Raw genomic sequence first — 27,776 nt, forward strand, 5'->3', positions numbered from 1 at the left:
AAAGTTGCAGCAGAAATCCTGCACGGACCCAACCCTCTCCCCCGAGTCTCCACCGCCACAGCTTTCTCCTTTTCTTAATGAAATGAAATTGGAAAATGCTCGGATTGTCGCAACAGAAACAAACACTTACTGGTTCAGAGGTAAACACTGAGGGGGGGGGGGGGGTGCAAAATAGATTCTGCGATTTACTGTAAGAGCTCTCTGCAACACTGGAACTCAAAGCTTCAATCAATTATAGGACTAAAGTTGAGGCCGCGTGGCAAAAAAAAAACCTTTTCCATATGCGGTCAATGACAAAAACACAGGATGAATTTAACCGCGATGCTGTGCAGAAAACGCACAGATTATACACAGAAATTCCCTTTATTATAACAAGTAAATCCAGTGATATTAAATAGTCGCTGTGACGTAATATCCCAGCTTTACGTGCATGATGTAATTGTTATTATTATGATATTATTGATGTATTTTCCACACCGTGCAGCGCGTAGCCTCCAGTGATGCTCTGAACAAAAAGACACGCACCGGAGCAGCGACCGTGAGACTGAGCTGAACACTCCTGTACATGTAAATAAACGCTAAAGGTGAGGATGTAACCTTAAATACACCTCACAGGAGTGAATATACGTGTGAAAAAATGAAGCTGAGTAAGGGGGTTTCTAGAATAAAGGATCCGTTACTTGGGAGCGATAGAGAACCGGAGAGAATGGGCAGGACCGACAATTCACAAAAGAAGTCACTCTCACAAAAAGGCGGTTCATGCAAAACGCTTTAAAAAAAACAACAACAGGACAAAAAGAAGGAGCTTCCACACACACGAACTTATTTGCTGTTCTTACCTGCCCTCTGGAAATCCTTTCAGCCGCCTCGGCCCGGGAGGAGCGCTCACTGACAGAGACAAAAACACCGCAGCCGAGATGCTCGAACCCCTCGCCCCCCCCCCCCCCTCCCGCCTTTCTTAAAGGGCCAGCGGCCACGAGGAAGCTATAGCAACATCCGGGAATGACACTGCGCAGTACCGCGGGTGGCCACTGGTGGCTGGCTCTAAAAGCGAGTCAAAACCATAAAGCGCCATATGCAAATCCAGAAATTTACAGCAGAATCAAGGAAATGTACAGCCTTATGATAAATAATAATACATTTTGATTATTAATTTTTATTATTTTAATTAAACATTTAAGTTTTTTAACTGATAAATATTTGGATTTATTTTTTTAAATTTTGGCAAATGTAAAAGGTTGAATTTTAGTATCACTCAAGAAATTAAAATGGTTTGAATGCCTAAAGTTATTCATAATTAGGGGCGTGGCCACTTTGAGTGACCTCCTCAGCTCCTGCTCTTTGCCCAGTCTTTGGTAAACCAAAGCATTTTCAATATGGCGACCACTGTCGACGTGCTTTAAGCTCACCCCTAAGTAACCAATGGGTGATGTCACTGAAGGTTTTTCATGTTTATTTTACAATCTATCAGCCAAGCAACATACTCAACTATTTAAACAAGAAGCCATTGTGTGAGCGCAAAAAAATGTAGTTCCTCGAGTGGCCACTTGAGGCTTGCTCTAAAAGTGAGTCAATCCTCATTTGTCCCCATATTAAAATGTTAAACTTTACAGCAAAATGAAACACATTTACAGCATGTTACACAAAATGTATGTATAGATATTTTGTCATGTTGATTTATTCATGAATCAGGATCAAAATGAGAACGAAAACAAGGTTCCGTTGAGTACTTCAAAATTATTATTCAGAATCCTCATTTTCTGTCCCGGGTTAAATCTAAGAAAATCAAAATTTGAGTGATCTTGTAACTGGTCGACTTCAACTCCTGCCCTCTGATTGGCTGAGCCACTTCAAGTCTATTTTAAGTACCTGATTATAAACGCTGGCCCTTCATCCTGATAAATCAGACAAACATTACAGGCTATAAACGGGATCACCCTAGCGCCACAGGAAATGAGATGAATGGTATGGAAGAGGAGAGCCAGGAAGACATCTGGACCAAATACATCTCTGCTTTGTCTTCATAACCGAGGAACAATAACTTCAGAGTGCAGGCCAACGTAGAGCACAAGGATGAGTGTTTTAATAGCAGCCACAAGCTACGATATGTGAACTAATCACAGAAATGATTTCCACCTGCTCTTAAAGAAAGATACCTGGATGTAATCCTATCCAACACAGAGGTGCTCTGGGTATTTCTGGCTAATGTTTGTCATATTAAAGAACCAAAAAAAGCCAGATAATACACTAGATCTGAACTGCCATCATGGAGCCTGAAAGTAAAAAATTAATGGATGCAAAGTTTTTTTGACAGGATGATTCTGATTCTGACGATGTTAAGACAATAATAAAAAAAGGCCGTCCTGTCCTTGATGTTTGTTTTGCTTGGACTGGACAGAATGATCAAACCTCCTCTCCATAATGGATTCTAATACGGAGAGATGAGAAGATAAATGTGGACGGAGGAATGTCAGTAATTTTGTCTGTTGATAACAAAGATGAGAAAACTCCCTGGGACTACTTAATAACTCAGTCTGACTGGAAACCATGGGACCAGGCTTACTTTGCGGGAAAAAAAAAAAGATTCTGAAGATCTCACTAAACAGACGAACTCCGGCCGCTTCAAAAACTAAAACACAGGAAGCAAAAAGGAAAACAATCAGCTCCCCGAGCGTAGAGATGCAGGATGTGTTTGGCAGCTCCGGTGCTGTAAAAAAAAGTTAAAACCAGATCAGGCTCAGACGGATTAGTGAGAGGAGATTTCTTCTTAAAGCCGGGTTTTAAATTCTGACATGTCAGTGCTTTTTTTCTCTCTCTCGATGTTTACAGTGCAGATAACCTCCAGGACAAACAGGCGACGCTTTCTCCTCCAGAGGTGTGAACGTGGGGCTAACGGGGGAGATGGTTCAGTATGGGGAAGAGGTGACAAGTGTGTGTTTGGTTTGGGGGGGGGTTATGGCAAGGCAGGATGGCAGGAGGGGGTGCTGGGTAAAATAACGAGCTAGAGGAGGAAGAGGACGGTGTGTGGTGAGGTGGAGGCGTGGGGGTCGGGAGGACCAGACCGGATGAGATGAGGCTAATTTGTAAATCTTGTTTGTCTGTGGAAGTGTTTTTGCTGCCAGCCAAAAAAAATAACTTTTTTTTAACTTTACGATCGTCCTTACCGCGTCATTTCAGCTGATCACAGCGTTCAGACTCATCAAGTAATAAGTGATTCACTCACTCGATTTATATACTTATAAATAGTAGACATGGTATCTCAGTTATTCAATCAAACTTTATTCATATCGCAGCTTACAGACAAACTCAGATGCAGTTTAAAAGGTTTGTTAAAAATGATTCAGGGATGAATTCACCCCAGGAAGAATTCAGTCAAACCTGTTTCTTTTTGTTCTTCTGCAGCGGCAATAAGCTGCTTTAGTTCTCCGCTTGCTGTGAGTCAACATTTGACTGTCTGCACGCCACCTCTACCATCTCCGTGCTCTAATGAACCTGCTGCTGCATGTTTCCTGTTCTCCAGTTTGTTCTTCTCCACTCTTTTCTTCAGATTGTGAGTCGGTTGAACTACACGTAGCATTGATACAAAGACAAATATTCTCATTATAGCATCGTATAGCGGACTCTGTTCTTACGTCTGCTACTTTCATGTCTTGCTTCAGGAGACCCCCCCTACCTCACCCCTCCTGTCTGACAGGGTTAGCCTCCTGCATAATGTGAACAACCAGGTCAGGAGGATTTCAGGGGCCGTACTCCTGAGAGTCTCTAAAGATTTTAAGAAATGCATGCAACAGTTTTTGCATGTCAGACATCACATTCACCGTCAGCTTCTTCTTCTTCTCTCTCTCTCATGTGTTTCATCTTGAGATGTCTGATAAGTTGTTTTTCATCATGTATATCCTGTGTCATGTGGATGTATGGATAAGCCAAGGAATCATCTATTTATCTTCGTTCCTCCATTGAGGTTAAATCAGTCTTGATGTTGGAGAGGTTCTCTGGGATGATTTAGGAATGATTCTGGAAATGTATGAAAGAAAGAACAGATGTTTGAGTTAACATGTCGTGGTTAAAAGTTAAAGGTTGTTGAGAATGAAACACCAATGTGGAGTTACTGTATGTGATAATAATAATAATAATAATCTTTATTTATAGAGCACTTTTCAAAAACAAGTTACAAAGTGCTTTACAAGGACAGCAAATATAAAAACAGGCAGGTCATAGAAAAATAAACAAGGCAAGATTAAGGAATGAAAAATCCCTTTTAAAAAAGAACTGTAAAGTTCATACAATTCTTTTAAAGGAATTCTAAAAAGTGAAAATAGTAACAATTTAAAATCAACAAAAATCAGGAAGGGCTCGCCGGAAGAAGTGTGTCTTAACTGTACTGAAAACTTTACATAATGTTTGTTAAGTTGGTTTCCTCTAATAAGTATCGGCTTTTATAGAGAAGGAATAAGTCAAAACAGACTCAGGTGACGGATCAAAACAACTAAAAAACATCTGGTGTCATTTCAAATCATTAACATCTATTTCTGTGAGAAACAACACGTCGTCCTCCTCCTCGTCGTCACAGCCTCTCTGCAGCAGGTGCTGTGTGACTGCAGCTCTGCTTTCCATTATGAAGCAGCGCTCTTCAGACGCTCACGTGCAAACACTGAGCTGAAGCCAAAAGAGACCCAAACACAAACATGTGCTGATAGTTTCCATCTTTAAGGAGGCCGCAAAGCTGCAAGATGTGAACCCGTTTTCTTTGTGTAATAATGTGAAAATCTTTGAGATATTTTGTTGTTCTTTCCCCGGTAACAGACAGAAGTTTTGTAGATTGTTGAGCTGGAGTTTGATAAAGTTTTCTCTCATGTTGCTCTGTTGTCGGTTTGATGGTTATTGGAGAAGCAGCATGAGCTCATTGTGTGTGATACTGTGCGTAGGCGTGTGTGTGTGTGTGTGTGTGTGTGTGTGTGTGTGTGTGTGTGTGCTTATTTTCTCAGGTTACCGTTGTGTTTGCGTTGTCTGAGCTGGCAGGGGTCCGTGCAGCTGGGGGATCTTGCGGTTTGAGACGACCCAGAGCTTCTTTCACTTTATTATCCGGCTCTGCGCGGCACTCCTTCTGATCTGCTCCCATCAGGGTTTTTTTTTTTTCATTCTTCCTCCGGGCGTCCTCCTCACACCTGCATGGAAACAGAGGCGGAGGAGACCCCGTGGAGCTGGGATTTTGTTTTTACTAGTTACACAGCAGTCTGCTGCGTCTGGGTTGTGGAGTGTGTCATCACCTCTCAGTGAAGTCTTTAAGGAGGCAGTTTGTTGTGATGGTTGGAGCAGCTCGGGGTCATCAGGAATGTGGGAGAGAGAGGGACCTGCAGCATGTGGAGGAGAGGCCCCTGTGAGGGGGGGGAGACACGGTTACAGATCGGCTCAGGAATGTCTGTCACTGCCTCAAACTCTGACCCAGACTTTCTGAACCCGTTATGATGGGATTAATATTCCAGCGGCTGTAGCCTTCTTATGTTTTGAAGCATTACAGTAAGTTTTTTCAGCATGTGTCTTAACAGCGAGCTGGTTCACGGCCCTGCAGCACCACCTGCTGCATGTTGAAGATGTTGCAAAGACAAACCCAGAGTCTTTTGGTCCTTTGAACAGAAGTTGAATTATAGAGTATCAAACCATGCTTCCTGTTTCCGCACAGTGAAAATGCAACTGTAGAAGTGTTTGAAAGTGATTCTGTACTGGGCGCGTAAAGTAGTGGTTTCTCAACTGGTCTGGCCGAAGGACCCACCACCAACTCCTTCATGGAAATCTTGACCCAAATGTGTGATGTTTTTTCAACCAATCAGATTTATTGAATGAAGAATAGAGCAGTTTGGACCTGAGATGGTACGGAAACATGTGATGGAAAACCAACATTTTTTTAAGAGCGCTTCATAGACTTTTTGACACTTCACAGTCACATCTTTGCGACCCACTGAAAACGGCTCTGCGACCCACTTTTGGGTCCCGACCCTCCAGTTGAGAACCACTGGCAAAGAGGATTATTGTCTTTCAAGATATTCGACCTGGGATCGGGATCGTTTCATGCTATGGTAGCGTTTTTTTCCGACAGAACACTGACTTACGCTGGAAGCCCTGAAAGGTGAGCCGCTCCCCTGGGATACCATGAAGTCATATCTGATGCGTTCAGGGACTAATCATACAATGACATGACATTTTTTTCTTTTACACCTTTTCAAGCTCTCATGAACCCACAACCTGTTCGTTCTCAGAGGCAATGAGAGTTCAGATTCAGTTTTGCATTGATTAACATCTTCACCTGACTTCTTATCATGTCACCTTTTGTTACACTCGGTGAAGCTCCAGACCGTGAAAGAAGTTTCCTGCTGGGTACCTTAAACTTGATTCAGCCGAGTTATTAAGATGCTGTGTGATGATTAAAGTCATTGTTGTGCAGAGAAACTTTAAGTTATGACCAACATGTTCACAGCACAGGTATGAGATCTTACCTGTTTTAGTCGTCTGAGTTTATCTCTGAATCAAACTGGACGCGTTACAGTACCACCCACCTTCTTCTGTTAGTTTCCACTCACTGATCCAAACGCCACAAAGCTGCGACCTCCGTCCACCATGAAGCTGCTGCTGACTCTCTGTCTCGCCTGCTCGCTGCTGAGCACAGGTAACTCCCTGCTTCTGATCCCTCCTTTGACTTATCTGCATCCTGTGCTAGAACAAAAAGGTTTAACTGCTTTCTACATGTTTAGGACTGTAACTGGGAGTTTAATTTTCAATCTGGAGGCAGATGTTTCTTGATGATGATTGATGGAGTTTGATTTGACTTTTTAAAAACCCAAGCTAAATCATAACTCTACAATTCTACAATTCACTTAGCAGACTCTTTTATCCAAAGCGTCGTACATCAGAGAGTAAGAACAACACAAGCAAGGATCTAGAAAAAAGGGAACAATGTGAGTAAGAGCAAACGATCAGCTTTGAGTCTGATTGGACACACAGGTGCTGACAGGAAGTGACCAGAGGCAAAGCACAACATTGAGGGCAGTTCTTGAGAGCTCTAATCAGTATAGAAACCATCTTATAAGTCGTCGTTATCAAACAAAAACCATCATCATTACCATCATCATCATCAATAATATGGAGACCATCATCATTAAGTTAGTAGGTATTCATGAAAGAGCTGGGTCTTTAGCTTTTTCTTAAAGTAAGTTTCGATTCACCCACCTAGCTGACAAGACCTTCCTAGTTTTCAGATCAGAGCTTGTTCTCTCTCTGAGCTTGTTCACTCTGCTTTAAATATGAGGATACAAACACAGAGAGGAGCTGACTCTGACTTGATAGAAACATGTTGCTAACGTCGTTTAGAGTCTGTCTTTGGTGTGTTGTGGGTCAGCTGGATCGTGTTTGTGTTTCAGCCGAGTCGCTGCGCTGCCACACGTGTGACAACGACAACTGCTCCAACTCGACCTCGGTCACCTGTCCCGCCCTCTCAGCCTGCAGAACCATCACTTCCTGTGGGTGCAAGCTCCTTCAAAACGTCACAACAAATAGTGAATTATCAGATTTAGTGTTTGTGAATCATTTAACTTTAATCCCTTTTTCTTTAGTGAGGCAGACAGGTCCATTGATGAGCGTGTCTGTGAATAAAAGCTGCTCCTCGCTGCTCTCCTGCTTCCCTCCTCTCAACACTCAAGTTGAATGGTCCGTCAATGTGGGGGTTGCTAAAGAAGGTCACCATCAGCTCTGCTGCACCACAGACAACTGCAACTTCCCGACTCTGGCCGGTAAGATCTGCTCGTTTCAATATTATCTTCTGATGTCTCGTCAGTGTGGGGACCTTAAAAGAAGACATATCATCCCCCTCCTCCACCTTTTCAAACAGTCCCCTGTGGTCTAAATGAAATATCTGTGCTGTGCTTTGGTCAAAATATAACATGAATCAAGCACCAGAGGAGGTTTGTGACCCTGTATAAACCAGCTCTCTCAGAACGCTCCGTTTTGGTGTGTGTGTCTCTTTAAATGCAATGACCCCGCCCCCTGAGTTTTCCTGGTAGACGTCACTCCTCTGTAGTGAGAATAAAAATGGCGTACCTGGGTTAAAAGTTTTGCTCTAGTCTGGGGGTGGAGTCCATGGGTGGAGATACCAGGGGAGGGGAGGGTTTTTTTGGTTTTTTTTTTTTATCAGAATCCCACTGTGACATCACAAGGAGAGCACATTTGAAACAGAGCATTTTTCTCTGTGTTGTAAGACTTATGCAGACCACAAACAAAGGACTGGATGGGTTTATTTAATATGTTGTGGGTCAGTAGACTCTCAGGTTACACAGATAAATGTTCAGAAACACTGAAGAAGTAGATTTTTCAGAATATGTCCCCTTTAAGAATCTTGTAATGTTGCACAGCTGTGTTAGAGATTTGGATCTCTCTTGCAAGAAAAAGAGATGTTTGTGTGCTGCTGTGTGTGTGGATGCACGACTCAACCTGACTTATAATTCAGCGTACGTTTATGATAACCGTTTTCCTCCCCTCCTTCTTTCCAGTTCCAAACACTCTAGCGAACGGTAAGCAGTGTCCTGCGTGCGGGAGCCTCGCTGAGAGCCTGAACGGGACCTGTAACTCCACCCTGTCCTGTCAGGGAGTCGAGGACCGCTGCTTCAACGGCACCAGTGAGTTCCTCCCTGAAAATGACCTTCTCATCTTTTAGACGTTAAGTCATGCTCAGAGGATGTTCATTCAGCCTCTCATGTGAAGTACAGAACAACCACCAGAGGGCGCTGTGTCTTCTTAGTTTGAATTAGGATAAACACCATGCATCATCATCTCTTTGTTCCTTCTGAACAGCTGATCACACGCCATCAGATAACAAACCTCTTCACCGTTTCCTGCAGGGACGTCAAACTCCACTCAGTTTCTGCTCCTCGGCTGCATCTCCGACAACCTCTGCAGCCTCCAGGCCACGTTCGGCTCTCTGATCGGGGGAAACATGCAGATCACCTGTGGAGCTCCCCGCGGCGGCGTGATGAGCGCCGTGCTGCTGACCTTTGCTGTCGCAGCTCATAAAGTCCTGCTTTAGATTTTAAACATGTTTACGCACACATGTTAACCAACACAAGGCTGAGCGGAGTTCAGTGTTTCATAACAGTGTAACATCGACAACATGTGCAGGTACAACAGGCTGAACCACATACAGATGTTATCACACACACACACACACACACACACACACACACACACACACACACACACACACACACACACACACACACACACACACACACACACACACACACACACAGAGAGGGGGCGTGGTCAGACACAGCTCATTTACATATTTAAAGTTACAGACACAGAAACAGCCTGTTCTGAGCAGGGCTGAAATAGAGGGGTTGATAGGCACAGCTCTTAAGTTAGAGACCACTGTGTAAACATGTAGTGTGGATCAAAATGAAATCAAAGCAGCATGACAGAAAAAATAAAGATGTTGTCCAAAAAAGACAGAATAATGATCGTAAGTGTGTTCATGCCATGAAGCCAGTTTGCATGCTCTCTTACAAAGCTAGATCATAATAGTTTAATTTATTTAATTAGTTTATTGATATCCTTAATGATTCTTCATTTTGTTCATTTATAATTTGTCCCAAATAACAGCAGGGTCATTTTCATGGACTGAAGTAAATAAAAGCCCGGGCTATTAATACTTTTAGTTCTACAGTAAATAAAGCAAATCGTGGACTGTATTTAATGTATAAATGGAGTGTGTGTGTCCAGAGCTGAATATAGGCCAGTGGAGCCAACGTGACTCACGTCTGAGGAGTGGACACACACAGAGCACAAACACACACAACCCCCCTCATTCAAAACCACTGACACAGCAAATTAGAGCTGCTGTGGTGAGAGAGAGAGAGAGAGAGAGAGGGAGCGAGGGAGTCCAGCAGGGACTCGTTTGACACTCATACAGAGAAAATGTCCTCGCTGCATGTTTATCGAGTTAATCACAGTAAGACAGTGAAGGTGCTTTAAAAAAGAGCGACGTTAAGACTCTCAGGTCAAAAACATCCAATAGAAAAACATGCTCATGCTGCTTATAACACTCGTCCAGACTCAAATCCCAACATCCCAGTGATATGTTTTATAGATTACCAGTATAAAGCTTTCATTTTAATGTTTAAACTTTAATTTATATAAGTGGTAACATGCATCATTCTTAGAGGAGAAAAAGAAGAAAAACTGCAATTCCTTGAGTGTCCACTAGGGACTCGCTTCCACAGTGAGTCACTCTCCATCTTAAAAATCCAACCTGGGGGGCCAGGTAGCGTAGTGGTTTTGCGTCCTATGTACGGAGGCTGCAGCGGCTGTGGGTTTGAATCCGACCTCGGCCCTTTACTGCGTGTCATCCGCCCGCCCTCTCCTCCAAACATTTCCTCTTTCTCTTCAGCTATCTAAAAAAGTTCCAACTTCACATTAGAATAAAAACAGTCCAGTTTAAAAAACAAAAAGAAAAAAGTTGTTCAGATTTTTTACTTGATAGTTTTATCTTCAGCATGAACTAGTCTCTCTCTGCATCATCGTTATGCTCTGTAGAGCTCATGTGAGGAACTTTTGTTTTGCGTCGGTTTTGGTGCCCCCTTGTGGACAAAGCTGTGTGTCTTATGTCTTTTTTGATTTTGTCCTACATGTGGTTTTTAAAAAACATCTAATCCTGGTTTATTGTAGCAGAGTAATGCATCAAGAATCTTGTTTAAATGTCACTTTATGAAACAGATGATAAGAGGACTGCAGGCTGATCTTCATCCCTGGAAGTCTTCCTCCCCTCCCTCACCCTTTCCCTCTCTTTGTGTACTTAAATGGGGGAGGGGGGAGGCACACACACACACACACACACACACACACACACACACACACACACACACACGGCAGCATCCACTGCTGATGTCAGACTCCAGTCATGTCGACCCTCCTCAGCACCATCAGCACCACCACCATCATCTTCATGGTTTTTCTTCACAGAGGTGAGTAACCCTGCTCCTCCATCCTCCTTCCTCTCTCTCTGTCTCCGCCGGTATCTCCCGTTTCTTCTCTTTCAATCCTCCGTTCACCGGGTTTTAAACGAGCTTTCCGTTTTCCCCTCGGCGGGTCAGGCAGGCTGGGTGATGTTTTGGTTGCGCAGCGGTGGATGCGGTCTGTGACAGCCTCAGCAGTGACGCTGTTACGAGCATTAGAAAGACACACCGGACTAAAAGAAATCACCGACATGAACATGACAGCGACGACACGAGAGACAAATGTCCCGCAGCTCTGAACCTCCTGCTCTGAATATTTAATGATTATTATTGTTTTTATTTACACTGATTTCATGTGTCCTGTTGTGATTGGCACCTCTGGATCTGACTGTCACAAACACATTTGGCACATTTTCATAGAGCAGCGAGTCGTATCAAAGCGTAGAAAGGGCAACGGTTACACGTGTTGCGTTCAGGTGTTGTCGGTTTTCTTAGCACACATCCACACTTGTCATGCAGCTTGTAGTTCCCTTCACTGTAATCTACATAACATGATGTTACTTTAATAACAGCATGCACTGAATGATGGAACATGATATATTTTCTTTATTTTACTGCAGGCTGCAAGAACACGATGTTTTCTTTAAGTTTTATACTGTAAAAAAAATAATTTACTATTTCTAACTAAAATAAGTAATGCTCTGTTTACTTGGATGATATTTAAAAGCAGTGTAGCATGTACAAACTTCATTTTCATTAATCAAAAATACCAAAACATGAAGTTATTTCAGTCAGTAGAGGATATCAGGGTCAGATTATGTTTTGTGAGCTAACAGTAACCTTAATAATCTATTTTAATTTAATAACTATAAAGATGAATAACAGCTTGATCTTAAAAAGATAAAGTGTAAGAGTTTGGCAGCAGTTTGTTAAACATGCTATTGCATCATTTTGCAGATTGGGATTATAGAGGAATCAGATTAAATTTAATCTCCAAATAGGACATTCAAAACTACGCTTTTCAGAATCACCACTTTGTATCTTTAAATGTTTTTTTTATCCAAACAGAAAAGCACTCACATGTTCACAACATCCTGCTTACTCAACAATCCTTCAGATATTTTCAGAAACTTTCAAAAAGCTTCTTAACCTTCCTGATGATTTCAAATGTTTCTCTAATTCTACAGTTTAGTGAGCAGACGCTTTTATCCAAAGTGACGAACATCAGAGAGTAAGAACAACACAAGCAAAGATCTAGAGAGGAGAAAATAACATCAGGAAGTGCAAACAAACAGATTTAAGTCTGATTGGACACACAGGTGCTGACAGGAAGTGAGCAGAGGTAAAACACAACATGTTCTTTATCGTCTAATCAGAAACCATCCTAAATATCTTCATTAAGTCTGTAGGTGTTCATGAAAGATTTTCAAGTTGAAACTGTGTTGTCAGCAGTCGGCCATCTTTGTTCTGGTTTTATAAGAGTGAGGCTGTTTTCTGAGAGTCCTGGGAAACAATTCAAACAAAAAAGAATGAGCATTTATAGAGCTGAGCTTTACAGACTGATCATTACTCAGTCGGGCCTTCCTGGAGAGGAGAACCTAAAGTCTGATTAACAGGTGAGTGAGGGAATATGGAGGCTTTTCATTCACTTTATAAAGATTTAGATTTCAAAGATGATCAAGATGTTTGTGGAGCGTGCCGTGTCCATTCATGGAGAATAAAAGGTTTGATACTCAGATTATAAAAACTATGAACTCACATTTGACAAGAGAAGCATTTGCTATGTTTTGATTTAATTTTTTGTCCTGCATTGTTGGATCAGTGAATCAGTTTTATGTCTGGATGTGTGAATGTTAAAAAACTGTATTAAGTGATGCAGAAAATGGGACTTTGATATGACATCGTCGACCTGTAAGGGGGATAAAAAGAAGAATGTGTGTGAAGGGGGGGGGAAGGGTGATTGATGACATTTGCAGGAAAGTTGTTGTGCTTTAAGAAAAAATTGCAATGTCATGCAAGTGCGGCTGATTCAGGGAACATGTGGTGAGAAGATGTGAGATGAATTTGTGGAGCTTTGAGGTGCTGACGCTTTGTGTTGTTGCTGACACATTCACAAAGAATGCAACGACACAAAGACATTTAACTTCACCACCAGCTGCGTTCCCCCCGTCACCTCGTCCCACTTCGGGTAATATTCAGGAGTTTAGTGCTCGTTGTCATTTCTGGATTCTTTTGTAAAAACCTTTTTGCAGACATTTCCTTTGGCTGCTCATTTTGTCACAGAAGTTGAAATGTAACACCTCGGCTCTCAGCTTTCTGCACAACTCGCCATCAGATGTCTCAAAGAATAATAAAATACCACGGCTGAAGTGAAGATTTTCAGGAAGCATTTTTCCCTGAAAATCCACCCGCCTTACCTTGAATTCAAGGCCTCAAACTGTCCTATCTCCTCGCTACATCTGAGGACTAAAACGAGCTGGAGGTGGGTGGTCTCCTCGCTCGCTCGCTCGTTCTTTGGGATATCAGCTGGATGAAGTCCAATGAGGTGAAGTTTATTTTACTTGTGTCGGGCTGAAGCAGCAGTCGAGTGTGTTTGCAGGAGGAAGAGGGAGATGAAGGGGCTTGGAGAGCACGTTTTGAGGTGGTGTTTGTGTGGGAGGAGACGATGACCTGCAACACTACAGAGTGTGAACACGAGTCCTGACAGCAAACACAGCAGGAAGGAAAAAAAACAGGGAATTAAAAGGTTTCTTAATCGTCCTGACATTCTCAGAATCATGATGAGGTCTGTCGATTAGGAAGAAGGATTCTTTTCATGAGAAAATATTCAATGTTTTATTTAAAACAGAGACTATGCACGTGTTTAAAACTGCATGTTTAAGTCCCCTAAAAAAATCCTGCACAGTTAAAGAAATGTGCTAAGAGGGCATGTGTATTATCTGGAAGGCATACGGTGGCCAGCAGGGGCCAAAAGCTGCAACTTTAAACATCCAACATAGTGAGAAACTACGCTACTGAAACAGCAGATATCTCGTTTAAAACTGTGATGCTGTAGAAGTTCTGCTGCAGGCGGGGCGCAGGTGGCCTAGCGGTTAGTTTGCACGCCTCATGGACAGAGGCTACAGTCCTCAAAGCGGGGCAACCCGGGTTCAAATCCGGCCCATGCCATTCCCCACTCTCTCTCCCTCACTGATTTCTGACTTTCTGTAAAAAAAAAAGAAAAAAAAGAAAGTTCTCCAGGCCTGCAGGGGGCGCTAAGCTAAGTTTTTGGAGTGAGCTGACGGGAGAACGCAGCGGGATGTAATCAGGGAGATTCAGACTTCACAGTGATGAGTGTTGGACTGAAACGCAGCTCGCATGAGATCGAGTCTGAATCCTCTTTCACTCTGAGGCCAGAACCCTCGTCCAAAGTATAAAACTAATACGATCATCTGAACCGCACTCAAACAGCACACGCTAGATCTGAGCCAAATCGGATTCCAGGAGAAGATAAAAATGTAATTTGATTAACGAGATCGTGTCAAACAGGAAACCTTCATCTCTTAGAGCGAGTTTCTAACGCGTTGAAAAAGTGACTCGACTGCAGCAGAACAAAAAGTTCTCATAAGGATTCCCTCGCCTCTTTCCCTCTTTCATCCTCTCTCTTTAAGTCTCTCTTTGTCTCTGTAGCTTTCCTACTGACTGCTCACTGTGTACACACACACACACACACACACACACACACACACACACACACACACACACTCAGTAAATTAGCCTTCAGCTGTGCTTACATACCAGCACATGTCCTGAAGGACTCTTTCTTGTTCTGTCTCCTTTTTCACATCTTTGCGTTGCCTGACTTTAATCATAGTTTATCTTCTTCTTCTTCTTCTTCTTCTTCTTCTTCTTCCTCTTCCTCTTCTCCGTCCTTATTATTGATGATGTTGACGTTGGATTTAAAACTAAAACATTTCCATGTTGTCTTGAAATTTTCTACAGCAAAACTTGAAGTAAAAACCACAAATCAGGCCGATCAGTCGGGTGCACGTTTACTCTTTGTGGTTACATACAAATAAATAACTCTTGTGCACTGCAGAGTGATTAATACTCTCAGATTCATTTCCTGAGTTCATTAATTTCCTTGTGCTCACAAAAGGGTAATTTAAGTACAAAAAAACATCACGTTGTTGCAGCAGTTTGAACTGAAGATTGGCGGCCATGTTTTGTTGTGATGTCACACTCAGGGTGGGAGGCTCAAATGAAGTTATCGTGTCTTCATGGTTGTGAGTCTTCAGGTAGTTTTGCAGCTGTCAGAAAAAGAGGCTACTGACATGTTTTGAGGAGATCTGAGACTTTTTGAAACTGGTTGAAAAGGAGGAGAATCTTTAATTTCGTCTTGAACAGGGTATAAAACTCTTCGTGTGTTTCCTGCAACGCTTCACGTTCTTATTCTGTGTTCACAGTTTGAAAGTTTCTCTGCTCTCCTTAATGTTGCGTTCTTTCATTCTTTACCTGTCAAACGAGTCTAAATTCTATTTGATAATCGCTGCGAACACTGTGACGAAAAAAGAGGCAGCCGAGGCTTCATGTATGACTGCAGGGGATTATGGGTAACGTGGACCGTTAGCCCATTAATAAGTGAAACAACCATGTGATGGAGACATATGGCCTCGCTCTGATCTGCCCTCGGCCGGCTCCACGTGTGTGTGTGTGTGTGTGTGTGTGTGTGTGTGTGTGTGTGTGTGTGTGTGTGTGTGTGTGTGTGTGTCTGTGTGTGTGTGTGTGTGTGTGTCTGTGTGTGTGTGTGTGTGTGTGTGTGTGTGTGTGTGTGTGTGTGTGTGTGTGTGTGTGTGTGTGTGTGTGTGTGTGTGTGTGTCTGTGTGTTAATCCCCCCAAAAAAAGTCAACTGAGCTGAGTGAAACAAGGAAAAAAATTAGAAAGGAAGAGAGACAATAGACACAGGCAGCATGTGGGCTGAGTGTGTGTGTGTGTGTGTGTGTGTGTGTGTGTGTCTGTGTGTGTGTGTCTGTGTGTGTGTGTGTGTGTGTGTGTGTGTGTGTCTGTGTGTGTAGGAGATACAGAGTCTGTGGGCTGGAAGAGTGGGAGTTATCTGCAGAGAGATGCTTTGACCTCCCTGCAACTGCAGCTGCCTCTAGGCTCTGTGCACACACACACACACACACACACACACACACACACACACACACACACACACACACACACACACACAGGCAAAGGGAACATGGAGTACTTGCATATCGGTGAAACAGAGAGAGAGAGTGAGTTGTTTCGGTTGCAGTGATCCTGAAATGGCCTCAGAGCTCGAGTAAACGTTCGCTATCACGCCGCAAAAAAACACCTTTTAAAAACTCAAACTATAATTTGAGTTATAGTTTGAGTAATAATTTTATATTACTAAAAATAAAATTGTACGAGCATTATTTTTTTTATTTCCGTTTTGCACGGACAGGTTTCCCTCTGAGAGACCGATCAGGCTGTGTGGAGGACAGGACCTACAGGATGTATAAAACATGGACGTCACACACATAGTCTCAGTGATGTCACACGTTGGTGTCTCAGGAGGCATTATGAAGCACGACGACGACGGCCATATTGTAAATTCCAACTAACCTTTGATAAATCTAGAAACAGGCGTCGAGCTGGAGCTGAGGCGTCAAAACAACTACAAACAGCTACAAACAGCTACAAACAGCTGTCAATCAGCTACAAACAGCTACAAACAGCTACAAAACATCCACATGTAGGTCAAATAGGACACGCCCCTAATGACTCTCAGCCTTACTAACGGCGAGCTCATGCCCTGAATGTATCGTCTATGAACGCAGGGACAAACCTTCACATGCTGAGTGAGAATCCATCACTCAGTTTTATGTTTTTATTTGTCTTCTGTGATGTGTTTGTGATGCATGCTCAATCTGTGAGAAATGTCCTGCCAGCCCGCGGCGTTCTGTCGTCTGGGAACGTTTGTACGCTTGTAGGCTTTTTTATAAAAGGAGCGATTCGGCTGTTTAAGATGTTCATGTATGAAATGTTAATGTGCTGCAGAGCTGCTCGGATCTCCTGCGGCTCTGCATCTGAATTATGTTTCACTTGAGGCTGGATGTATTTTTTATTTGACACAGTCAGACGCTGCACACTCTGAAAGATGAAGTTTACAGGAAGGAGGAACAGCAGAATGATGATAGTCTTTATTTTCAGTGGGATAGAAGGAGAAGATCTTTGGCTGTAAAGCTGATATACCAACCTAACAGAAACCTAACAGAGGCCTCGACTTCAGGAGTTTAGACCAAAGCTATCTTGTTATTTAGAGGACTAAGTGGCTTTTTTTAAACTCACCTCTGTGAAGAATGTGCTGAAAGGCGTGGAGCATTTTGTTTCTGCTGACTGGATATGAAGTCCTGAAGTTTGTTGTTTGATTTTGCATCATCTGTGTTTTTGCAGCGTGATTTTTTTTCTGTTTTCTGTTTCCTCCTGGTTTAGTTTTTAACGCTTTATTTGTACTTTTGAACACATTTTTTTAACTTTGCATCATTACTAAATTTGCAGCTTGTTTTCTCCTCATGAAAATCTTTTTGCTGTGGGACACAGTCGGGTTTGGTTGAGGGGTCAGGATAAAAACAGGGGTTAGCAATCTTATGCTATCACTTTCTAAGAGAGCTTTTTAGAAACAATTGGCTTCAGAAAAGATATAAAGATTGAAATGCAGACTCCTTGGACGGTCTTCTTCTGGGTCTTTTCAGAGGGTGATTCAGCAACAGCGCCATGACGGAGCTCGTCTGTCATTACGTCTTTGTACCTTCATATGGATTCCTCAACATTGTAATTTTAACGTCCCAGTCTGATATAAAAGGTTTGTGCTGAGTGATTTTGAATGAAGGTTCATGTTCTGCAGTCAGAACAAGAGAAGCTGATGGTAAGAGTCAAAGGGCAGAAAGTGGAGGATGTAGTTTTACAGCAGCAGATGGGAAACACCAAACCTTTGGCTGGCAGCCTCAGTGCTCCTGGCTGCAGCTTGAACACACACACACACACACACACACACACACACACACACACACACACACACACACACACACTCCATCACCTCTGCCAAAGCATGGGGCTTAGCAAATTTACGTCCATTAGTGCCCCCTCTGTGTGAGGTGGAGAGTGCAAAGTGACTCACTGAGCAGACGTTCTCCACGTTCACACAGCGGCCTTTCGCTCTGATGTCCCACTGCAGGGAGCGAAACTTTAAATCTTTAAATTAATTTTTAAACTAATGGGTTTACGTGACATCAGTTATGCTAGTGAGTCCCCGTGCAGCCGTTGTTGTGGTTGCTAGGCGACAGGACCAGAGTGTCTCATTTCAGTTCGGCCTGAGCTGTCAACTCAGGAAACAAAGGGGTTCTTTGTAGGATGCTACACCTGAATACAGCTTTTTACCTGAAGACAAAGCTTGTTTCTATTCTTAAACTACATTACCCAGAAGTCACCACTGCTGTCTCTCTCTCTCTCTCTCTCTCTCTCTCTCTCTCTCTCTCTCTCTCTCTCTCTCTCTCTCCATTCCTGCAGCTATCTGACGATGGATCTATTCCGCAGAGGAGAGCTGGGGCTGCTGGGAGGAGGGGAGGGGCTAAGGGAGGATGTGGGCGTGTCCGGGATCAGCTGGACGGCTAATCGTCTGCCGGACGACATGTACCCGGCGTCGGGATTGGCTCTGGCCGCCGCCTACCACGACATCAAGACGAGGCTGGCCAGTCTGGAGAGAGAGAACAGCAGCATCAAGAGGAAGCTCAAACACTACGAGGTCAAGGTCACGAGCAACACACATGTACACACACACACACACACACACACACACACACACACACACACACACACACACACACACACACACACACAAACACACACACACACATGTACACACACACACACACACAAACACACACACACACACACACACACACACACACACACAAACACACACACACACACACACACACACACACATGTACACACACACACACAAACACACAAACACACACACACACACACAAACACGCACACACACACACACACAAACACACACACACACACACACACACACACACACACACACACACACACAAAGTAAAGAGCTCGACTTTAATGTCCAGAGAAGTGAATCTCTTCTTCTTCTCTTCTTTTTTTCTGTAGTTTCCTGTGATGAGCGAATTTGGAGATGAGAGGATAATGTGCCGTTCCTGTGAGCCAATCATCAAGGACACCAGCATCATCCAATCAGAGACCACCAACCTGCAGCAGAGGGTCAACTCACTCACTCAGGAGGTACCTCAAACATCCAGCAAACAATACGACGCCAATAAATAAAGTTTGGAAGCAAACAGGTTTAGACGATTTGCCCGTTTTGAATCTGATGTTGACAATAAAGTTATTTCAAGGTCATGCAGCGTCACTTCTTCTAACAGCATTTTAAGGACTTGTGTAAAGTGTTCTTCTTGTGATGAAAGATACAACAGAAAACTCAAAGTACTTGATCTTTTTCGATTCTCTGATTTTTTAAAAATTTTTAAAAATCCAAAACAAAAATTGCCGACCAGAATTTACATTTTTAGACACTTCAACAAATCAAATCATTTTGGGGACGGACCAATTGAAAGCGTTCAGGAAAATAGAGTCCAGCATTCTTTCTGTACTTCGATGTGTGTGCGTCAGTTATGATGCCGTTTGTGAAGTGACTCAAAAACACATTAAGTTAAGTTTTGAGGCGAGACTTGGACGCAGGAAACGCTTCAGGAAAGTGCCTGACTGTAAATTCAGGATTATGAAACAGTGAGATCAATCCTCGAGTCATTGTAATCCTCTGAGGCTGACATGAGCCTGGCTGCAGGACGGCGAGGGACAAAGTGACTCATCCCATTATTTATTGACCGTGTAGTTTTCATGATGTTATTTTAGTTTTTCTCCTGTTTTCTGTTTCAGCTCCAGAAGAGTAAAGAGAGAGAGGAGAGGCTGGAGGAAGTCATCCAGGCGTACGAGAAGATTCACTTGGAGAAGAGCAACGTTCAGAGAGACCTGGACAAGATGGTAAACACACCCACACACACACACACACACACACACACACACTAATGTTTATGTGTCATGTTGAACAGTTTGAGTGTCACATGTGTTTGTGTGTCAGACGACCCTCGCGGAGCAGCATGTGGAGCAGATCCACGGTCTGGAGTCGGCGCTCAGGCTGAGGGAAACGTCCCTGCAGAAGCTGAGCGCTCAGCTGCACAGCAAAGACTTTCAACAGGCTCAACGCCACGTCGGCCTGGACGTACCCCGAGGTTAGCACACCACATGGACGTCACCCATGGGTGCTGCAGTCCAAATTCAAAACATTGTACATTTTGTGTTTTTTATATTTTTGTATTTTACATTTTTAAATTCTATTTTATTTTTTGTAATATCTTCTTCTTCTGTATTATTTAAGTTGTTTCTAGTTCTGCTTTATTTCCTTGTTAATTGTTTAGCACCAAAACACCAAGTCAAATTCCTTTATGTGTAAATGTACTTGGCAATAAACCCAGATTCTGATTCTGACTCTGACTCTGATTCTGATTCTGACTCTGACTCTGACTCTGATTCTGATTCTGACTCTGACTCTGACTCTGACTCTGACTCTGACTCTGACTCTGATTCTGACTCTGACTCTGACTCTGACTCTGACTCTGATTCTGACTCTGACTCTGACTCTGACTCTGACTCTGACTCTGATTCTGATTCTGACTCTGACTCTGACTCTGACTCTGACTCTGATTCTGATTCGATGCCCGAGATGAAAAAAGATGTTGTGTGATTTGTCTCTTCAGAGGGACGCGGGCCGACGCTGCAGAGCTCTCGCAGCCTGGACGCTCTCTCGGACCTGAAGCTGCAGCGGCTGGAGGCGGAGCTCGAGGGGGCGCGGCACCAGGCGGATGGCGCCTGTAAGAGGGAGAAGGAGCTGAGGGCGGAGCTTCAGAGGCTGCAGCTGGAGGTCGCTCAGCTACGGAAAGCACAGAGACAGGTACAAGTCGTTACACCGAGGGCTGCCGAACCTCAAACGTATAGGGTACATGAACGTTTGTGAGCGACCTTTGACCTTCATCTACTTCAAATTTAACCCTCAGCTGGTGGTGTGTTTGTGTTTCAGTCTCAGGAGTCGCACTGTGAGCACTGTGATGTAGAGTGGATAAAGAAAGCCGGAGACGAACAGTGAGTCTCATTTAAAAAAGACAAATCTTCAAATCACGTCGTTTCTTCTTCTTCTTTATTTATATTTGATGTATTTATTCGCAGGGTGAACCTCGCGTTAGCCTACACCGAGCTAACAGAGGAGCTGGGACGGATCAGAAATCTGGCCGTGAAACAGACCGACCTCCTGCAGCAAGTCTCACAGGAGCCGGGTAGGTCGCACGGCCTGGGTTAGAGTCCTCGAAGACGCTAAACAAAGAAAACAAAACAAAGTGTAAATAATGTGAGAGAAGGAGGAAGAGAACAGAGCTTGTTAGTGATGAAGAAGAGGTCAGGTTTTAGGGATTTCTTGAAGGTGGAGAGTGAGGGGCGAGTCTCTGATGATTTTTGGGAGGGCGTTCCAGAGGGTAGGGCGGCGATGGAGAAGGCCCTGTCCCCCCTGGGGGTTAGTCCTGCAGGGGGGACAGGAGATTTTCTGATCTGATTTAGTTTAACCTTCTCTCTCTCTCTCTCTCTCTCTCTCTCGCTCTCTCCCTCTCTTTTCAGTCTCTCGTCCTCCTCCTGCTCCTCAGCGTCTCTCCCCCACCTCCCCCCAGCGCCCCTCTCTTTCCCCCGATAGGCTCCTCCCCACCCCGTCTCCTCCTCTGTCCCCAAACGACGGCCCCGCCTCCTATTCCCATCAGCCAACCAGCAGCCGCCTACGAGCAAAGTTCCAGGGTCGCCGTAGTTACTCTGAGGTGAGACTCTGATGTCACAACACCACCAGGATGTAAACAGGTTTAATTCAGCTGTAAGGTTGACCTAAGTCTAATGGGGACTGGCTCGCTTTTGGAGCTGGCCTCAAGTGGCCACATGAGGTACTGCAGCTTGGCTTCATTTTTCAGCCCTGGATGTTTCTAGTTTTTGTAAAATCTAAAGAATAAACTGGATCTCTTCAGCGTATCAAAAAACTGTTTTTAAAGACGATTAACCTTTGTTGACTTTCACATGTCCCATGTCCCGACCTTGACCCCCCCCCCTTTCATCAGGTATCCGACCCATCAGCAGTCCAGAGGCCTCAGGCTCGCCTGCTGAGGGACCCGGTCTCCACCCTCCCCAAACCACGCTCCCTCCTCGGGGAGACGCAGGGCTACGGCCAAACTAAAAGTCAGCTCCGGGCGTCTCTGATGGGACTGGTCCGACCCGCCTCGGCTCATGGAGCTGGGGGCGAGCGAGGCGGAGAGAGAGGAGGGGGAGGAGAGAGAGGAGGGGGCAGCAGTCTGAGCAGCAGTCCTCATCACTGCGCTCTGGACCTGGGCTTCCCTCTGAACGCTGAGGTGAGACTCAGAACTTTTTTTTTTTAATGGGCAAAAATGTACATTTCAGAGAGGGAGATATTTTTACATTTTTGTGATTGTGTCAGAAAAGAGAAACTGTAACACTTGTATTTATTCTTCTTATATTCTTCCTCTCAGGTTCATCACTTCCGTCACCATGACAACACGCCTGAGCCAACCCCCCTGGTGACCCCCCCACAGTCCTCTGACGATGAAGAGGTGATAATGATAATAATACAAATGTGTCTTCTTGCAGCTTTAAATCTGCGTTATTCATGTTGACGATGTGTGTGTGTGTGTGTGTGTGTGTGTGTGTGTGTGTGTGTGCAGGATGTGTGTCCGTATCTGTCGCCGGCTGCCAGCCCGCCCCGGACGCTTGGCGCCGTCGGGATCGGCTCGTCGTCACCCAGGGAGCAGCCCCTACACCCGTCTTTCCCGTCTCCTAGGAAACAGCCCCACCACCCCTCCTTCTCGGCCCCCGAGGGTCCTGCCACCCTCTCCTGCCATCTGCCTCCCTACATGAACACTGAGCATGCTCAGTCGTGGCCCTCCATCAACGTGAGTAAAGGAAACATGACGAGGATCAAAATAAAGCCGATGACAGTCTGCGAGAGGAAAAATATTCAGTCAAGTAGACGAACAGAAAAATAAATAAAAATGTTTCTTTAGAACCAAACAAGGTGTTTTCTGTCTTAAATATCAGAAACGAGCTGCCACAAGCTGATTACAGGTCCAACAAGCAGCTTAGAATAAAGACTTTTCCTCCTTTAAACATGAAACAGTTGGAGAACAATCAAACCAACAAACAGAAACCGGCTTCACTCCAATCTAAGACAAATATTTAGATTTCTCCTCACCAGCAGGGACTTATAATCTTCGATCTCAGGACCTTTTCTTAATGTCTGTTCCAAAAGTCTGAACTGAACTGAACTGGGAAAAAGGGCTTTAAGTTTTCTGCTCCCTTTACTTTGAACGAATCACAAAAAGAGCTGAAACTTAATGAACTTCTCTCGTTGGATGCTTTTAAGAGGAAGTTAAATGATTTGGAGGCCGACACATCTGGCTGTAGATGTTCTTCCTGATGTGTTTGTGGATGATTTTTGACAAACATTTTGTTGTTCAGATTTGTTATTTGTGTCCTTTAATGTCTAATGTATTTTGTATTTGAAAGATTGGCTGCTCAATCTGCTAATCTCTTTGAGTTTCTTTCCTGGTTAAATAAATCAAATTTAAAAAAAGTAAAATTTGTTAATTTTTGATCATATTTTTAAATATTCTAATCATCCTGCTCCTCCGGTGTTCTGTGACCTCGTGGTTCTTCTTAAGATGATCAGACTCTGTAACGCGAGGAGAATCTAACGGAGAGTGTAAAGTGACGTTTCTTAAATCTTCACTCAGACAAAAAGCCTTCTCTGTTCAGGGGAACAAAACGAGGAATGCTTTTCCACCTGGGGCTCTGACTTCATGTGGTGGCATGAAGTGTCACTATACTTAATCCCGTCTTTAAAATCGTGATTAACTCCGCTAAACACAACAACAAAACTCATTTTTGTGCAACCCGTCAGATCACAGACGGACACATTCTGGATGTTTCTTTCTCGTGTTTTGACTTCCTGTGTCTTCCTCTGTCTCTCAGTTATGGATGGAGTCTGAAGAGAGCGCCGTCCGAAGCTGCCCCCTGTGTCAGCTGACCTTCCCCACCGGTTACCCTGACGACGCCCTGATCAAACACATCGACTCTCACCTGGAAAACAGCAAAATCTGATCTGTGTTATCGAGCACTGCTTCCATTGTTCGACTGTTTTCGAGGAGGATTAATCCGGGGGGATAAATCGGAGGATTTGGACCCTCGCCTGTACGACCTCCGTCTTCTTGTTGCGGAGGTCACACGCCTTGCTCATGGGAAACTTCCCTCTGACTTTCAATACATCAGTTTTTAAATTTGAACCACTTATGGAACGAGTTTTTCTTCCCTCCAGCTGAAGTGTTGAAAAAGGAAGTAACATCGCCCGACGTCACTGAACATATCGACAAGTAACCATCAAATGAAATCTTTTCTCTTTTAACTGAAATATTTTAAAAGACAAAGAGATTAAAAAAGGAAGAAAAGAGGGTTTTTATCCCTGACGTTCACTGATGCAGAAACGTCTGAACGGGTCTGAGAAACACCAGGAAGCCCCGCCTCTCGCCTCACATTTCAGACAATAAAAAGACAATTTCAAGATTATTGGAACTCCAATGAACTCCTGTGAGGTGAACGTGGTTCAGAGGTCGAGAAAATCTGAGAGTGATCGTAAGAATAATGAATTATTATACAAGAAAAAAAAAACTATTCTCACAATATCTGAAGGACTTTTTTAATCTTCATGTTATTTTATGTTTGATCATGAAATCATCTCTGTTTAGAGTTTTATAAGTCCTCTTTATTTCTTATTTTGATTTACTCCTGAAATATTATGCCTTTATTATGAAATCAACCCTGATAGTTAAATAATGCAAACTGATGTATTTATAATAACGACAAACGTTCTCATCATTATGAGAGAATTTTGAATGCATCCAATAAAAGATGGGGATGCAACAGAGGAGATTTAGAAACACAAGAGGAGGAGGAACTTTTTCCCCCTTTTGCTTCAAGAGAAGAAGGTTAAAAATGTGCAGGATAAAAAGAGGAACATTCAGTGTGAGTGCGTGGAGTAAGAAGATATAAATCATAAGAAGAAGTTAATATTTTTGACGTTTCTACTTTGTTCTCGAAATGCGACAAAAAAAAGATGGGTAACATTTTGTGTGAAGGGCTCAGATACACTTTCTTTTGAACCAAGCGTACGCGTTCATGTTCATGTGTTACTGGAGGATTCCTCTAGACCAGGGGTGGGCAACTGGCGGCCCAGGGGCCACATGCGGCCCCCATCAACCCTCAACGTGGCCCTCAGGTAAATTTTTACACATCAATTAATTGGAAACATGAAGGAAACATGACAAAATCTGCCATGAAATCATGAAAACCTGAAATATGTCCATAATAATATTTGATCACTGGTATATGTCGAGTTAAATTTGAGACAAAATTGACTGTAATGGTTTTTGAAAACTACAATTTGGCCCCCTGGCGGTGAGAATTAAATGTGACCAAAGTTGCCCAGCCCCGCTCTAGAGGGAGCACCACATACACATCAGCGGGCGTAAAACACAGAAGTAGAGATGATCTGTCTCCGGCTATTTTGGAAAGCACATTTACTCGATCTTGTCTCAGTCTCAGACTGGGCGGACTCTGGATTTTAAATCAAGACCACCACTGATTGGCCATCACTGTGATTAGAAGGAAAACGCTCCTTTCTAAAAGAACAAATAACTTCAATTCATTCATAATTAGATTTTTGGCAGTGAGGGACACGCCCCCTAAACACAAGATGATGATTTTTCATTGATATGTAATGGTCTTGGTCTTGGTCTTGGTCTTGGTCTTGGTCTTGGTCTTGGTCTCTGTCCCGCCTTGCCTTGGTCTTAACTCGGTCTTGATCTCTAAATGTCTTGGTCTTGGTCTTGGTCTTGGTCTTGGTCTTGGTCTTCGTCTCTGTCCCGCCTTGCCTTGGTCTTAACTCGGTCTTGATCTCTAAATGTCTTGGTCTTGGTCTTGACTTGGTCTTGATCTCTAAATGTCTTGGTCTTGTCTTGGTCTCGGGGCTCTCTCATCTCGGGTATGTCTTGGTCTTGGTTATTGAGGTCTTGACTACAACACTACCAATTAGCTTCTAATAACGAGAAGGTCCATCAGGATTATGAGTGATTATAATATTATTGTCTAAAAGCTTCTAATAATGACTCACTATATAATTGGAGCTACTTCTAAGCAATAGTTTTTCCATAACAATGACAGAATTTACAATCCTTCATATTTATTATATTTAATCCTGAATCATCGAACGTGTAAAAACTGATAAAGAAATTTGAACGAATTGTAAAAAGAAGCTGTTTTTGTGTGTTTTAAATTGTTAGACTTTCACTCAGTATGATTTACACTTAAAATAATTTAACATTTCTGTTTTTCTTCTGTCTTGTTTTTGGATATTTGACTCTCCACATGATTCCTGTTTTTCTTAAAATACAATAAAAGACTATATCGTTAGCTTCCTGTAATGGCGCCAAGGAATCTTTTCCATTTTATCCGAGCTACACCTGAGCTGAAGAATCCTGGACTCACCTCAAGAAACTGTGGACAGGAACCCTAAAGAGACTGAAAGTTTTCAGCTGTGACTGTTGAAAGGATGAAAGCCAAACTGTATCTCTATATTAAGCAAAAAAAATAATAAAAAATGATAAAATGATGTTACTGAAGCAAAAAAAAAAAAAAGGTCTTTATCCGTTCGACACATTGTGGGACTGAGAAGGATTTTACTCACCTGACTGTTCTGATGGAGTTACAGTTTGAAGATCAACAGGTTAAAGCTTCACTTTGTGTTCATGGACACTTCCCCTGATCACTCATGCACAATGTTTAAAAAGCTGCAGGGAGGCACTGTGGGAGATCAGAACTGACTCAATATCAGCCTGTGAACATTCACCTATCTGTTTTTCATCATTATCACAGTTTCTGGGAAACATTGATTTTGATTTTGGCAGGTCAAATTCTGATTAAATCTCACTTTCAGGAAGGTCAGTGGTCACTTTGTGATCTGCATGTGTGTGTTTCCATTATTTGACAGTCACACAAACGCTGGTCAAACGATTATTCATACAAAATACATGAAAACATTAAATAAATAAAAAAGTTTTTTGCCATTAAAATGATGGTACATCGTTCTAAAGTTTACTGATTAACTCTGAAAAATGGTTTATGCAATTCTTCTTTTAACTTTGTCGAATGAGGATTTGAAAGCAGCCGACAGGGGGCGCTGTTTGTCTGTTTCATGAATACCTCACTGTAACTTCACTGTTTACATCAGAGAGAGAGAGAGAGAGAGAGAGGGCAGGCTGAATGCTTTTATAAATCATGTGTACAAAATGTGAACGAAGATTTGTTCTGTAAATGATCTGGAATTAAGAAAGATTAATAAAGATTTATTCAAATCCAAACGAACGTGTTTGCCTTGATGAATAAATATTAAAAAGTCCTTCGAGAGTGGGCGGCAGTAGCTCAGTCTGTAGGGACTTAGGGGTCAACCAGAGGGTCACCGGTTCAAGTCCCAGTGCAGACCAAATCTGGAAGTTGGTCTGGGAGCTGGAGAGGTGCCAGATCATCCCCTGAGCACCGCTG

General features: G+C 43.2%; 3 protein-coding genes across 5 annotated transcripts in view; 2 read left to right on the plus strand and 1 right to left on the minus strand.

The window, feature by feature from the left end:
* The window catches only part of kank2 (KN motif and ankyrin repeat domains 2), a 24,303-nt gene extending 23,358 nt beyond the window's left edge, over window positions 1-945 (minus strand). For both annotated transcript variants that reach the window (XM_065965167.1, XM_020654118.3), the window contains exon 1: window positions 840-945. The gene's annotated coding sequence lies outside the window, so the exon portion shown is untranslated. The remainder of the gene's footprint in view (window positions 1-839) is intronic.
* LOC109999148 (uncharacterized) overlaps window positions 1-9,313 on the plus strand; it is a 12,525-nt gene extending 3,212 nt beyond the window's left edge. Inside the window, exons 1-5 of one of the 2 annotated variants that reach the window (XM_020654092.3) lie at window positions 5,798-6,661; window positions 7,413-7,511; window positions 7,605-7,781; window positions 8,538-8,663; window positions 8,886-9,313. In XM_020654092.3, coding sequence (XP_020509748.2) covers window positions 6,613-6,661; window positions 7,413-7,511; window positions 7,605-7,781; window positions 8,538-8,663; window positions 8,886-9,070 — 636 coding nt within the window. In that variant the 5' untranslated portion in view covers window positions 5,798-6,612 and the 3' untranslated portion in view covers window positions 9,071-9,313. Of the gene's footprint in view, window positions 1-5,797; window positions 6,662-7,412; window positions 7,512-7,604; window positions 7,782-8,537; window positions 8,664-8,885 lie in introns of those variants that run through there. The other variant, XM_065965182.1, reaches the window with a different exon arrangement.
* A 760-nt stretch (window positions 9,314-10,073) lies between these two features.
* On the plus strand, window positions 10,074-27,595 carry LOC109977586 (TANK-binding kinase 1-binding protein 1). The gene is made up of 14 exons (XM_065965174.1): window positions 10,074-10,477; window positions 10,510-11,006; window positions 18,555-18,789; window positions 19,179-19,310; window positions 19,965-20,069; window positions 20,167-20,317; window positions 20,843-21,036; window positions 21,163-21,224; window positions 21,309-21,415; window positions 21,750-21,940; window positions 22,232-22,519; window positions 22,658-22,738; window positions 22,850-23,077; window positions 24,156-27,595. Exons 2-14 carry the CDS (start codon window positions 10,750-10,752, stop codon window positions 24,282-24,284), a joined length of 2,160 nt encoding a protein of 719 aa, XP_065821246.1. The 5' UTR covers window positions 10,074-10,477; window positions 10,510-10,749; the 3' UTR covers window positions 24,285-27,595.
* The last annotated feature ends 181 nt before the right edge of the window (window positions 27,596-27,776 follow it).

Source organism: Labrus bergylta, chromosome 16 (genome assembly GCF_963930695.1).
Source record: "Labrus bergylta chromosome 16, fLabBer1.1, whole genome shotgun sequence".
NCBI lineage: Eukaryota > Metazoa > Chordata > Actinopteri > Labriformes > Labridae > Labrus > Labrus bergylta.

Excerpts from the sequence above, each read along its gene's own strand:
- LOC109977586 (XM_065965174.1), top strand. The coding sequence starts at position 10,750 with ATGAAACAGATGATAAGAGGACTGCAGGCTGATCTTCATCCCTGGAAG. Across the intron at positions 20,070-20,166 it reads AGAGAGACCTGGACAAGATG|ACGACCCTCGCGGAGCAGCA; the intron begins GTAAACACACCC and ends TTTGTGTGTCAG. Across the intron at positions 23,078-24,155 it reads AGTCGTGGCCCTCCATCAAC|TTATGGATGGAGTCTGAAGA; the intron begins GTGAGTAAAGGA and ends TCTGTCTCTCAG.